At 41.5% G+C, this 15,670-nt stretch overlaps 1 protein-coding gene across 1 annotated transcript in view; it reads right to left on the bottom strand.

Annotated features, from left to right (window-relative positions):
* The window catches only part of LOC126191226 (uncharacterized), a 61,793-nt gene that overhangs the window by 22,698 nt on the left and 23,425 nt on the right, over window positions 1-15,670 (bottom strand). Inside the window, exon 2 of the mRNA XM_049932029.1 lies at window positions 14,429-14,772. Within this exon, the coding sequence (XP_049787986.1) occupies window positions 14,429-14,749 (321 nt within the window). The 5' untranslated portion in view covers window positions 14,750-14,772. The remainder of the gene's footprint in view (window positions 1-14,428; window positions 14,773-15,670) is intronic.

The raw sequence follows: 15,670 nt of genomic DNA, 5'->3' as shown, positions 1-15,670 counted from the left end.
TCCAGGGCCTATTCAGATGGAGTTTAGTTTTAGTATGAACGACAACTTTGTCTGTGATTTGTTAGTTTTTGGAAAGCTTTTGATTCTGTGGCAGTGCACTCATGTATGCCACTACCATGACTGCAGAATTTCTATTTGGAACATTCAGCAAAAAGTCAAAACAAGACTGCCTGGTTTGCTCACTGCCATCGGACAAGTGGTCCTAGTGGCATGCCACCAGTGTAGCCTCATCCTTTCTCACTTTAGCCATGCTCAGTGAAGGTTCTACTTACCAACTAGTATCGTCTTGTGATATTGCATGATTATATGTTATCAGACTCAGCCGAGACTGCAAATCTTCTGTTAGCATTCTCGCATGACTGTGTGATTTCAGTACTATGTTTACTGTCATTCTATATTTTATGGGTTGGTTGTTGTCAATAAAGAACTGTAGATACTACAGTTTCTGGGAACAAGGTTGTTTCATTTCCATGTGTGTTCTGTGAGTACAATGTACTTGGTGTTGGTTAAGTTATTACAACAACAACAGCAGCAGCAGCAGCAGCTACGGCAAGAGCTGTTTGCATGGCAACAGCAGCAATTTGATCAAAGACAGTCTGAGCAACAACAGCAGTTTGTTTGTTACATATTCGCAAGGTGCCATGGACCCTCCACAACTGCCCTCTACATGCCCGACCACTCCCCCAAGCGTTTTCACTGTTCCAAGAAGTGATGGAAAATTTGGACTAATAGATGTAGTGTCTGCAGCGAATTTTTGCAGTGTTTTAGGTAGCAGATCTGTCATTGCAAACATCTTTTTTCTTTTATTGAATTGCGCCCAAGCATTTAATTTGCTTAGAAAATTTTCTCCATATTGATTCTGCAGTGTTGTCATTTTCTGAAATGTGAGAGATGCTCAGTGCTTATTACTTCAAGCAAATTCACATTGTGGCTCCCCACATGGAGTTTCAGCAGTGACAAAAGAAACTGGGTCAGTCTATCAAACACTGGTAGCTGACATCAGTGTTAAGTACGAAGTGACAGTTTATTTGTGCTCACTGTAAACAGTCCTATGCTGGCACTGTGATACAAGACGATGATGTCCATTAGGCTCCAGACAGAGAGGTACACTGCAAGGCTTTATCTTTAGAAGCCCCTGCAGTCAAGGTGTTTCTGGAAATCACTCACATTTTCAAAGTCTCACAGGCTGCTACTGAACGGTTTGAGGACATCATGGCTGTTGTGTTGGTGCATTAATTTCCATAGAAAATGAGTCATTCACTGATTTACTCATTGTGCTCATCTGATTCACACTATTCGCTATTGGACTGTACCCATTTCTGACACAGGTTTCCCTTGTGTCCTGACTGGTTCCATATGCATGCCAGTTGTTGCTGTCCATACTGGCAGGCACATTATGCGGCTTGCCATAAACATGGGCATTTGGCAGCTGTCTGCCCTAGCTGCCCACATAACCAGTCCTTGAATGTGGATACAGTTTACAGAGGTTGATAACATTGCATTGGTGCACATCTGGCACTCAGCATTCCCAGAAAGATCTGTATTACATTGTAAATTCAGCATCAACTGTTCTGTATCCAGGTCAATACGAGAATCTCTGTCTCTCTTGTGAACTTTGACAATTACCCTTGCTTGGGGCATCCTGCTCTTCCCTCCACAAATCGTCATTTGGTTGGCTAAGGAAATCAAGAGGTTCCTTTTAAAGGCCAATTCATGATCAGTGTTGAGTATCAACAGATCACGAGTGGCAATAACATTTTTGGCTGTCAACAAGGGAATGTCAGAGAACATTGGATGACAACTGTCACAAGTTCAGGTCTCTATTTTTGCCTTAACTGGCTGCTGCAACAGACTACGAGGCTTATGTCACCCTTAAACCATCACCAGTTCCTAAATTTCATCATCCCTAGCCTATTCCTTTTGCTCTGTGACCAGCTATCAAGCACGATCTGGATGACTACAGGAATATCATTGAAACCATTTCTTCCAGCCAGTGGGCTAGGCCTCTGGTTGTTGTTCAGAAGCCTACAGGGACACTTCATTTGTGCAACAATTTTAAGTACACCATTACCCAAACCAATAGTAGGTTGCTACACTGTCCCTACCCAAAAAATACTTACAAAGATGGAAGGCAGTGAGTGTTTTTCGAAAATTGATTTGAGAGAGGCATATCTGCAGCTTCACCTGGATTCCATCTCATTTCCAGAGAGTCTTAGAACAGTTAATGCAAGGTGTCTTGTGCTGTGCAAACAATCTTGATGATATGGTCACAGGCATTGGCAAAAAAATCTCACTAACCTTTGGATCCTGTTAACTGCAAGATGCAGGCTTTATGTGTAATCTGAAGGAGTCAAAGTTTTATCAAATAGAAATAGAATATTTGGGCCACCTTCTTTCAAAGGATGGTGTCATTCATGTAGTGACTACTGTCAACCCACCTAAACTATGTTACCTTAAGGAACTCCAATCATCTTGGGGTAAAGCCAGTTATTATTCAAAATTTTTCCCCAGTACAGTGGATAACACTCACCTATTAAACAACTTGCATAAAAAAGTGTTACTTTTGTTTGGTTAATAGACTCCAACAGAGCCTTCACCTGTATCAAGTCATCACCATGACTTAATACTTTTGCGCTGGGTAAATAGCTTGGGTAAACAGCTTGTCATGGCCACAGTAGCTCCCAACACTAGTGGGTTCAGTTTTGGCCCATGGAAATGCTGATAGCTCTCATATATGCCATCAACACACTGACAGCCACTAAATGGAATTATCCTCTGACAGAAAGGGAAGCTTTGGCCATCATGTACATAGTCCAGAAGCTCCGGTTTTTTTTCTCTGTGGAATCAAATTCCAACACATCACTGACCATAAACCACTTGTTGTAGCACTTTCTGGCCCCCATTTGCAGCTTCCTGACAGAACCACACTATGACTCCAAGAGTTGTGCTTTGTTTTTGAGTGCTTATCAGTATGAGATTCATTACAGACTGACTGCACAGCATGTTAATGCATACTTGTAGTCATGGTTGACAAAGGGACCTGACCCGATCTTCGACAAACCTGAAGTTGTTTGTCACCATACCAATGATCACATGCAACATGTGGTGGATAGACTTCTGGTAACAGGCCATCATATGGTGCAAGCCACCTGGAAAGATCCCATACCATGTCAAGTGGTTCATTTTGTGCACAATGGTTGGCCTGTGTGGCTGCCCACCAAGGAGTCTGGTCCACTCTATTTCCTCCTCTATCATTGGCTGGCAGTAGTCAATATTGCACTCCTTAGCAGTGATTGAGACGATCCTCGCATCATTGTCCATTTGGTCCTGTGGGCTTGCATCCTTGCTCTCCTATACCCTTATGAAGGCCCTCATGCAGCATATTGTCTACTAGCCAATGATTGTTTCTACAATTGAGAAGGTTGTCAGTTAATGCCAACAGTGCACTGAGTAGCAGACAGCACTACCATGGATTCCATTCCATGGCCTATGCTGAACCAGCCATGGGACTGCAGTCTCATCAGCTTTGCAGGCCCCTTCTGTAACTGTATGTGGTTGACAGTGTATGATAAGCTGTCCAATTATCCACACATCATATATATAGATGTTCCAACATGATGGAAGCTACCGTGCAGGCTCTCATCCATGTGTTCCTGATCAAAGGGTTGTCCTAGATTATCATCTCTGATAATGATCCACAGTTCGCTTTAGCATTGTCTCCTGGTATCTGCATCTGCAATGATATTACCTACCTCATGTCAGCTAAAAGTCGAATGGACAGGTGGAATGTATGATGTGCACCTTTATGATGTAGTTAAAAAAATGCTTGGTGTGTTCATTTGCAGGATGGGCACTGCCTCTGTTTCTCAGAACCTACAGGATCATCCCACTGAATGGCCAAAGCCTGGTGGAGATCCTCCATGACCAACAGCTGTGGATGCTGCTGCACTTGCAGAGCCCTATACCCTGGCCTAAGGTGCATTCACACCCTTCATCATAGGACCAAGGCAACCCTGTCTGGAAATGCAACTTCAGCTGGTGGCCTGGATGGGTACTGGCAATGGTGTAAGAGACACACAGTCAGCAAATGTTTACCATGGACACCAGCAGTGTGCTGCTCTCCTGCCATCAGAACCAACTGCATCCATGGTGGGGCACCAACACCCTGCAACCGCAGCCCCAGTGGCTGCTGGCAGGGAGCCCTCTTGCAACTGCTGCTCCACTCCAGGGACTGGGCGCCACATGGCACTTCTGTTTGATGTGCTGTTGGGCAATAGTGACATCGAGATGCAGCTGCCAACCACACATTATCCTCAGCCAAAACCCGATGGTTGCTGCTTGGATGGTGCCCTTGCGCAGGAGCACCAAATAGCTCCTTCTCCAATATCACTGCCACCATCCCTCACCATTGACGGTGCAACTTCTGCACTGTTGCTCGGCTTGTCACTAGGCTACTCCTTGCTATATGCCTCCCTGGGCCAGAGACAGCTGACAGTTTAACCCCATAACAGCAATACCTCATCGGATGCCGGTAACCAAAACAGCATCACCTAGAAGCTACTGTCACACTGCCACCTCTGCTGTAGGGTCACTCGGGTGAATCCCGTGGCCTCCTAAGCCACAGCAGCCACTCCCTGGCAGTCCCACATGGTTGGCTCTCCTTCTTCTCCACCAGTGCCTGTAGCACTGGCTCCATGGAGGAGGAGAGGGATGTGGCAGCAAACTGACCTATGCTGCCACTATGACCACAGAATTCATATTCAGTGCTACCAGTGAGAAATCAAAACAAGAATGCCTGCTTCACTCACTGTCAACGCCACCACCAGATGAGTGGTCCTAGTGGCACAGCAGCATGCCACCAGTGCAGCCTCGCCCTCTTGCTTTAGCCATACTCAGTGAAGGTTCTGCTTACTGACTAGGACAGTTCCATGATATTGTATGACTAACATTACATGTTATTGGTTGGAAACATTACATGTTATTGGTTGGCCTGGACTGCAATTTTTCTGTTAATGTTCTTATGTGTGTCTATAATTCTGATGCTTTCAGCAATTGTATTTATTGTGCTGGTTGTTGTTTATGGAGAACTTGTAGATACTACAGATTTAAAAAAAAGGCTCTGAACACTATGGGACTTAACATCTGTGGTCATCAGTCCCCTAGAACTTAGAACTACTTAAAACTAACTAACCTAAGGACATCACACACATCCATGCCCGAGGCAGGATTCGAACCTGCGACCGTAGCAGCCGCGCGGCTCCGGGCTGAGAGCCTAGAACCGCTAGACCACTGCGGCCGGCACTACAGATTTAGTTTCAACAAAGTATGTACTACTTTTCCTTGAGAAAAGTTAGTGTACTGAACACAGTATCTGTCAAAGTTATGGGTACCATTAGGATAGTGAGAAATCAAGGATTCAAGCAGAATTGGTATCAACAAAGCTATTATTTTCAGCACCCCATGGGGAAGTTTTCATTTCCTTAAGATGGGAAAATAAATGTAGGATATGGGTAATATCTGAACCTCTTTCATTTCATGGTAAGGCTTTACTGTTGGCCTCTACTGCAGATACATTTTAACAACAAATTGAAGAACGTAATACAGCTAGTGGGAAAGTAGGCCAGAAAATATAAAATATAATCAGATTAAAATATTATATAACCAAAACATTGAAAAGATGACAATGGTGGTAGCACATTTATTGTCATAAAGAGCTTGATATTATGTAGTGAGATTACAACAGAAGTTACACATCAGAGGTAAGTTAAATATGGTAATAGGATGCTTTTATGAACCATCTGCCTCAGGAGCTGTAGTAGTTTATCATAGGTTGCTGGAACAACAAAGACTACCAACTGGTTGGGAAAAAGTACAGGCCATTTCTGTTATCAAGATTAGCAACTAAACTGATGAACATAATTATAGGCCTTTATCGCTGAAATCAATCTGTTGTAGAATTATGGAATGCATTCCATGCTCATGCATTATGACGTTTCTGGAGAACCAAAATCTACTCCACAAAAATGAATACGGACTCCATACATAGAGAGCTTGCAAAACACAACTGGCAATGTTTGTCCATGGAATCATAGAAGCATAAGCAACGGTACCCAGGTTGATACCCTGTTCGTTGACTTCTGGAAGGCATTCAATACAGTTCTGCATTGTTGTTTAGAGAGCAGTATGAATATGGGATGAGATTTGTGACAGGATGCAGGATTTCATAAGATATTGAACTCGGTACTCTATTCTTAATGGGATGAATCGACCAAAGTAAAGGTAATTTCTGAGGTGCCCCAAAGGAGAGTTACAGGGCCATTAGTTTTTTCAGTATGTATATAAATGTTCTGGAGGATAATGTCAGAAACTACATGAGGCTTTTTGCAAATGATGCTGTTGTCTACAGGAAGGTGGTAATGCAAGAAGTCTGTAGCAAAACGCAGGAAGACCTGCAGAGGCTCAATGATTGGTGCAACGACCGGCAGTTGATCCTGAATGTTAATAATATAACAGATAACACATAAATAGTTAAAGAGATCCATTACTGTTCAATGACGCTATTGCTGAAAACTCAGTTGAAAGGTGGCAAGCGTAAAACACCTAGAATTAACCTTCTGGGCTTACTTAAAGTGGAAAGACCACATGAAGTTAATTGTAGAAAAGCAGAGGTGAGGCTGAGATTCACTGTAAGAATGTTAAGCAAATGTCATTCACCCACAAAAGAAGTGCTTTACAAAACACTTGTTTGGCCAGGATTTACATAAGAGACAGGGAAGATCCAATGAAGAGCAGCATGTTTCATATGAGGATCATTTATTTGGCATGAGAGCACTACAGAGACACTCAATAAACTTCAGTGGCACCTGCTACAAGAGAAGTGTAGTGTACAGTTATCAATGAAATTCTGAAATCATACATTTGAAGAAGACTAGGGCTGTATATTTCTTCCTCCCACATGTTGATGTTGTTGTGGCCTTCAGTCCAGAGATCAGTTTGATGCAGCTCTCCATGCTACTCTATCTTGTGCAAACTTCTTCATCTCCAAGTAAGTACTGCACCCTACATCCTTCTGAATATGCTTAGTATATTCATCTCTTGGTCTCCCTCTGCAACTCTTACCCTCCACGCTGCCCTCCAGTACTAAATTTGTGATCCCTTGATGCCTCAGAACATGAGTTACCAACCAATCCCTTCTTCTAGTCAAGTTGTGCCACAAATTCCTCTTCTCCCCAATTCTATTCAGTACCTCCTCATTAGTTACATGATCTACCGATCTAATCTTCAACATTCTTCTGTAGCACCACATTTCGAAATATTCTGTTCTCTTCTTGTCCAAACTATTTATTGTCCATGTTTCACATCCATACATGGCTACACTTCATACAAATACTTTTAGAAAAGATTTCCTGACACTTAAATCTATATTCAGTTTTAGCAAATTTCTCTTCTTCTGAAATGCTTTTCTTGCCATTTCCAGTCTACATTTTACATCCTCTATACTTCCACCATCATCAGTTCTATGAGACCGCCTCTCCATCTTGGAAGGAGTTCTCCTTCTGGCTACCAATGATACAGCTCCTCGCGTGGTTGTTCCTGCAATTTTGCGAAGGGAAGTCCTCAGGTTATTACATGAGGGGCACTGGGGTGTTTCCCGCACTAAAACCTTGGCTCACAGACAAGTGTACTGGCCTGGTATTGACAGAGAAATTGAGCACTTGGTGGCCGCCTGTTCCCAGTGTGTGAGCCCTTCATGGCCGCCTGCAACCCAGGCATGGGAACATGTTCACATCGATTTTGTGGGCCTGTTTCTCAATGGCTTTTGGCTCATTGTCATTGATGCTTATTCCCGATTCCCATATGTGGTTCACTGCTCCTCAACCACTTCAGAAGTTGCAATCCAGGCACTAGCAAAAATCTTTTCTGGGGAAGGTCTGCCAGTCAGCCTGGTCTCGGACAATGGACCTCAGTTTATTTCGCAGACCTTCCAGGATTTTTGTAGGCGCTTCGGTATTCGGCACATTTGCTCTCCCCCCTTTCATCCACAGTTGAATGGGGAAGCCGAGTGTATGGTATGCGCATTTAAGATGCAGATGAAAAAGTATGTGCATGAATTTCCTGCGGAGGAGGCATTGACGTTTTTCCTGATGGCATACTGGACCACACCAATGGGAGAAGGCAGCCCCGCAGAGCTCCTCCACGGTCGCCAACCTAGGACTCTGTTGCACCTCCTCCGGCCTAGTCCTTGCCAGTCTTTGCAAAACGGAGTACCCGGCTTTCCACCGGGTATGTCGGTCTGGGCACGTGGGTTTTGTCGCAATCCACGTTGGATACCGGCGGTGGTCCTCAGCCGAAATGGCCGCCGGCTCTATACCTTACAGGTGGGGGACCGGGAGGAACGTCGTCACCAGAATCAGCTACGTCCACGTTTGGGCACCCACCCTCCAACCCCTTGGGCACCGGCTTCCCCATTGCCGGCACCCGTGTTGGTTTCTCAGAGGACGCTACCACCCCTCCCCCCTGTGACTCCACCGCACTGTGATGGTTCTCAGCCTTGGCAGCCTCCAGTAGCTCCAGCACAGGCATTGCCATCGTTAGAGATGCCCCAGCGAGAGCTGGCCCCCCTTGCAGGCCCAGTTTCTCAGGAGGCTGGTTCACCCATGCTCGTCCCTTCCCCATCGTCCCCGCCACTGGGTCTTGCCCCTCCCGAGGTGGACCAGGATCCGGAGTTCGACGGCTTGTCTCCCATTCTGTCCCAGGCTCTGGTGGTGGGACGACGGGGGCCTCTTCGTGTGGGTCACTTCCAGCTGTATTCGAAGGTTCCGGCTCGAGGGTTGGCAGATCCCCTCGACTCCATCCTTCCAATGGAAATGGAGGTCATCGCTCCTGCATGACGCTCCACCTTCTGACGCAGTGGATCACAGTGGCTTCACCCCCCCCGAAGGAGGAGGAGTGCAGTAGCCACCAGAAAGATTGCGGTAGGCGCACATCGGCACGGCGTGTCACAGACGGTAGTTGACGCAAGTAGAGTCCCATCCACCAGAGGGAACGCGAGAATTCGGCCGCGCTCTCTGCCAGCGGAACAACAACAACAACGCAGGCAGCATGGGCCGTGCCCAGGCAGTTCACATCAGGCATGCCTAGGAGACAGTTCCCAGTCTACGCTATGTGAAGTGCGACGGAAAACGTGAACCGTGTTACTACACATCTTATACCTTCCTTTAAAGACACCGTGACACTGTCCATTCTGTTCAACTACTCTTCCAGGTCCTTTGCTGTCTCTGACAGAATTGCAATATCACCAGCAAACCTCAGAGTTTTTATTTCTTCTCCATGGATTCTAATTCTTAGTCCAAATTTTTCTTTCGTTTCCTTTACTGCTTGCTCAATATATAGACTGAATAACATCTGGGATAGGCTACAATCCTGTCTAACTCCCTTCCCAACCACTGCCTCCCTTTCATGCCCCTCAACTCGTATAACTGCCATCTTGTTTCTGTACAAATTGTAAACAGCCTTTCGCTCCCTGTATTTGACCCCCGCCACCTTCAGAATTTGAAAGAGTGTATTCCAGTCAACATTATCAAAAGCTTTCTCTAAGTCTACAAATGCTAGAAATGTAGGTTTGCCTTTCCTTAATCTATCTTCTAAAATAAGTTGTAGGGTCAGTATTACTTCATGTGTTCCAACATCTCTATGGAATTCAAACTGATCTTCCCCAAAGTCAGCTTCTACCAGTTTTTCCACTCATCTGTAAAGAATTTATGTCAGTATTTTGCAGCCTTGACTTATTAAACTGGTAGTTTGGTAATTTTCACACCTGGCAACACCTGCCTTCTTCAGTTTTGGAGTTATTATATTCTTCTTGAAGTCTGAGGGTATTTCGCTTGTCTCATACGTCTTGTTCGCCAGATGGTAGAGTTTTGTCAGGGATGGCTCTTCCAAGGCTATCAGTAGTTCTAATGGAATGTTGTCTACTCCTGGGGCCTTGTTTCAACTTAGGTCTTTCAGTGCTCTGTCAAATTCTTCACGCAGTATCGTATCACCCATTTCACCTTCACCTACATCCTCTTCCATTTCCATAATATTGCCCTCGAGTACATCGCCCTTGTACAGACCCTCTATATACTGCTTCCACCTTTCTGCTATCCCTTCTTTGCTTAGAACTGGTTCTCCATCTGAGCTCTTAATATTCATACAAGTGGTTCTCTTTTCTCCAAAGGTATCTTTAATTTTCCTGTAGGCAGTATCTACCTTACCCCTAGTGATATATGTCTGTACATTCTTACATTTGTCCTGTAACCATCCCTGCTTAGCCATTTTCCACTTCCTGTTGATCTCATTTTTGAGATGTTTGTATTCTTTTTTGCCTGCTTCATTTACTGCATTTTTATATTTTCTCCTTTTATCAAATAAATTCAGTATCTCTTCTGTTACCCAAGGATCTCTAGTAGCCCTCATCTTTTTACCTACTTGATCCTCTGCTGCCTTCACTACTACATCCCTCAAAGCTACCCATTCTTCTTCTACTGTATTTATTTCCCCATTCCTGTCAATTGTTCCCTTATTCTCTTCCTGAAACACTGTACAACCTCTGGTTCTTTCAGTTTATCCAGGTCCCATCTCCTTAAATTCCCACCTTTTTGCAGTTTATTCAGTTTTAATCTACAGTTCATAACCAATAGATGGTTGTCAGAGTCCACATCTGCCCCTGGAAATGTCTTACAATTTAATACCTGATTCCTAAATCTCTGTCCCACATATGTGTCATAAAATGACAATAACTAGAAAATCTTAGAAATTAGAGATCATATGGAAGTTTATAGAGAGGCACTACTCCCATGCACCTTTTCTAAATGGAACAAAGAAGGGGAAAATGGTAGTGCTACCAAAGGTACCCTCTACCACATGCCATAATGTGGCTTACAGAGTACAGACATAGATGTAGGTGTAGAGAATATTAAAGACTGATGGTGGAGTCAACAGACCAGCTGGTGAATTTCTATAATTAAGAAAGTTGAAAACAATGGCTGGATGGAAACCAAAAGAAATAAACAGACAATGATACTTACTGTCAAGACCATGCAAAAACTGAGAGTTTCTCACCTATCAAGGGCAGATTAAAATAGATTCTTCCCAGAATCTCTGATGGTCTGCTTTCTTCCCATTTAAAGTAGTCCCACTTAGGCTTTCTTTGGTTGGTATGCACAATATGACTAAAAAGGACTGAAACTCCAACAGAAAATGTTGATGCATTAACTGTTTCAGTGAGATGTTATTTTTGTGGGAAATGACGGTGAATTTCTTAAATGTGTTTTTGGAAAGATTTTATACAATTCCCATTCGAAAAATAAATCACATGATCATACCCTGCTGATATGTCGGAAGAGTGCAGAATAACATTAAAAATGCAATTTCGACCATGTAAAGTTGAAAATACCACACATTTGATCTAACTGCCATTTTGTTGTATTGCAGTTTATGACTAGCTGATCATCTCACTGTATCATCATTGTAACACATGATGGGTATAAGTGGCATGGCCTTATTGTTACTCAGTCTGTATGAAACCGAGGTAGTAGCAGTTTGTCCTATGGCACAACAGAGCAACGAGGACCTGTAGAAATATTCGCAGCTGAAAAAAATTTACACTGCACAAAGTTTTTAAACTTAAAATAATCCATTCTCCAGTCTCTGTGACAGATAATTATTTGGTAGTATATTTTAACCTCCCTGGTGATGTCTACAGTCTCGTTTGAAAATCCATGTGCAAAATCTGGTCCTGGACCCCCCAAAACCATATTCCAGCCACCGAGTTCATTGGTGAGGGATGAAGACTGGAATGGGGGCACAAAGTGCCTCCTATCCTGGCATTTGTTGTAGCAATGTTCCTTCGTGGTATCCATTAGAGACTCAGCTTCCCTTCATGCTGTTGAACCTCATTCAAGTACAATTCTTCTTCCTCCACAGTCATTATTTCATCATGACACATAATTAGCAGGTTCTGAATCTATTTCATTTATGTAACTTATAATATCTGTTGTGCTGTTGACCCTGAAAACAATTATATATCTGGAACTGAAATAACAAGAAAAGTCTAGTCAGCAATGTTAGGTAGGAGTTCTCTCTTATTTGTTGCAGTTAAGTTACCAATACTGTGGCCAGATTTTATTGTTTTTCATGCAGGAGGATTTGATATGCTGTTGTGAGTTTCAAGAAATGAGTTCTCAGATACACAATGTCTACAATGTGAAGTCAACATGTGTGTTTATTCATTGCAGAGGCTCAAGGGTAAGTAATTTCTCTTTCCTGTTGCTTGAAGATGAGTTCCATATCAAGGACCCAGGGAGATCAATGTCAGATATCAAATTAGTCATGAAACTTAAGCATGAAATTAAAGAAATTGTAAGAATTTTCAGACAAGACACCTAGAGGATAGTGGGTTGGATATTTGGCTGTGGTGTCACAAAGAAATTGTACTGTTTTTACATGTCTGTTGCTTGCAAAAGAAAATGCTAGGTATGAAATGACTTCAACACTAAGAGATGTTGATGTTCTTGGACATTTATCACAGAAGATAAATAAACACGAGTGGACTGAATCACATATGACTGCACAGCTAGAACACAGTCTTTTAGGGAAGTGTGATACTGGACAACAACTGGCTGGTGCTTATAGGCACTCAATTGGAAGACACAATGACCAGTCACAAAAATAATTGCACACTCTATAAAATTGTGGATTTTATTAAATTTTGTGGCGATTTTAAATCCATGCTTCATGGACGTGACAAACACAATGATTCATCAAATCCAGGAATTTTCTTCTATCTTATAAATTTGATTGATGAACTTGATATTGTGCTTAGTGATCACCTTTCAAAGGCTATTGTTTCCAAAGACACTTCTAAACATATTTAAAATGTTTAAGTTTCTTGTATGTTGGAGGTTTATCATGAAGAAGTAAGAAATGAAATTGCTGCTGCTGATTTTGTGTCAATTAGTACTGATGAGACATTTGATATTTTCAACAACTTCTCAGTTTGTCATGAGTATCAAACATGTTTTTTCTGAGGGTAAGTCTGCAGAAAGATTTTGGACTTTCCTCAGTCCTCATGAATATGATGCAAAAGCTTTAGCAGAATCTCTTAAAGAAACTTTATTGGATACTGTTAATAATGCAGATAAAGTTATAGCTCAGAGCTACAACAGTGCAGCTGTTATGAGCAGTTGTCATTCACATGTGAAGATTCTTCTGACAGAGCATTTTAAACATGCCTGCTTTGTTCATAGTTATGTCATAAGCCATAAGCAGAATCTGCTTTTCACCCAAGCAAAGAGTCAGAATATTTTCTCTGACCTTAGTGAGATTCCCAGAGTTTTCATACTTCTTCATAGTGAACAGTGATGCTAACTGACATATTGAAGAGGAAAGTCTCCCATGTTTCCAGTGCAAGGTGGATTTTTAAATCAAGAACTGAGCCAGTTGTGTGCAAAAATAGAGTGTCACATGTAGAATGCCTGGAGCAAACTGAGCTTACATTTCAGCAAACTGCAACAATTACTTAAGCAAGATGGCGCCACCTGAAAATAGAGCATCCAGCATTTTGATTTTGGTTGTCTGTATTCAGCCATGTTATGCCACACATTGACATATTGTACAGCCTGTTACTAAAATGAGCACAATGCTAAAATGAGCATTTTTTATACTACCTGCTGCATCAGTTACCTGATTCGAATTTCTCTCTCTTCTTTCAATGTGTGATTAAATATGAACAAATTGTGAAGGAAAGTTGAGTGCACAGTGAGGTGTTTAAGACTGCTTTCCATACTATAACTAATACATTCAGTTTCAGTTTTGAAAGTGTCATCATGATAATCTCCATCATCAATTTAATTTGTGAAATTCAAGATCTTTGTTAAATAGCAAGCATGGTAGTTAATATGACAAATTTCTTGTATGCCAAAATAAATATGATAGTAGAGCTGCATCATCTTGTAATTCTAATTCAACATTAATAAGAATAAAATTTAATTTGACTGAAAAATAGAAAAATAAATCTTACAAAGAACACTTTCAAGATGAAGCGTACTGTGTTTAGTGTGCCCTACAGTGACATTTGTAAATGTAAACTTCATTTCACATTCTTTTTGTCACATATATATTAGCCCATCTTCTCACCCATATACCTATTGTCAGATTGGTTAGCATCACAGCTCATCAGGCTGATAATTTAACAATGTGCAGATTAGTCTCAAGAAGTTGACACCCTCATTGTGTGAGTATTTGAATATTAAGTAATACTGTACTTATTAAGTTCATAATTATTTTCTTCAAGTAATGCTTGAAAATATTTGTTGTTAATCATACTTATGATGATGAAAATAAAAATCTGAATGTTTGTGTTTTCACTTAAATGAATTTTTCTTACCTCTTTGTAGAAGTTTACTTCATTTCTGTAGAATTCTACCAATTTAAATGATTTTCTGTGACAAATATTAGATGGTAAAGCTTTAATAATAACTGATACAGAACAAGCTTTAGAGCCATTATGTGATGTGCCTTCAATTCGTATTCTTCTAATGTCACTTGCATAGCAGTCTGCCTGATCAGCCATGGGAGACAATGTGTAGCCCTTAAGTGCTGCATCTGGTTGTCCACTCATGTCTTTTAATATATCAGTGAGAAAATGTTCCTTGAACATGGGTGAAATCTTCAGTAACTCTGTTTCTGTCCCAATGACTTCCGTCATAGTTTTGTGTTTAATTGCAGCACCTGCAATTAATATAACTCAAGGTTAATTTGTGCTAGCAATATATTTATTACATTGTTAAGGCTTTTTGCAAATACAGTGAGTGACTGAAAAATAACTGTTTACTTTCATTATCTTTACACGTCTGAAAAAATGACAAGATTGTAATGCATCTGCTGACTTTTAATACCTTCTTTGCATCAATATTTCTGCTTATTAAGCCTGAATGGTAGAAAAGCACATCAGCTTTGCAAAGACATACCATTTAATTTCTCAAATTTTTGAAAAATTTGACTTCCGCATTCAAAAAAGTCATTTTAAAAACGGACACATCAGTGTTCTGAAACTATTTATATAACCTTTCTATCATCCAACTTTACAGCTAAGTGCATTAACAGATAAGTACATCAAATAATTTGCAATTCTGTAAGAGGTTTGTATTGTTTCTCATTTTTTATGTGTATAATCTCACACATCTTGAAAATCCTATATATTCCAGTAACAATGGTCTGAACACTAACCAAAATACGTAGAATATTTTTCATATGTCAATGATTTTCTGAACTGTTCAATTTGTAGTGTCTAACATGAGTGTTGTCACGTGCTATTGCAGAACTAAGTGTTCACATAGTGTTGGTGGTGCAGTGTCACATGATGTAGTAAAGTCAACCACGCCTTTTAGTCCTTGTTTTGTTAATTCACATGTAATGATTGTTTGTTGTTACCTTAAGGTGCAAAATAGCTGAGGTCATAAGCACCCATGTCATAACTTAAAAAGGTCAATTATCAAAAGAATTTGAACTCAATAATACTCATAGAGCCTAATCAGCTGGAGTAGAGGAATAGCTAAAAATAATCACTTCCCCTTTGAGAAGGTCATTCATTTGGGTGAAAGTTACATTTCCTTCGCCATACTACTAT

The sequence above is a fragment of the Schistocerca cancellata genome, chromosome 6 (genome assembly GCF_023864275.1).
Source record: "Schistocerca cancellata isolate TAMUIC-IGC-003103 chromosome 6, iqSchCanc2.1, whole genome shotgun sequence".
NCBI classification, from domain to species: Eukaryota; Metazoa; Arthropoda; class Insecta; order Orthoptera; family Acrididae; genus Schistocerca; species Schistocerca cancellata.
The sequence above is the reverse complement of the archived record's forward strand: the minus strand, read 5'-3'. Positions and strand labels throughout refer to the sequence as shown.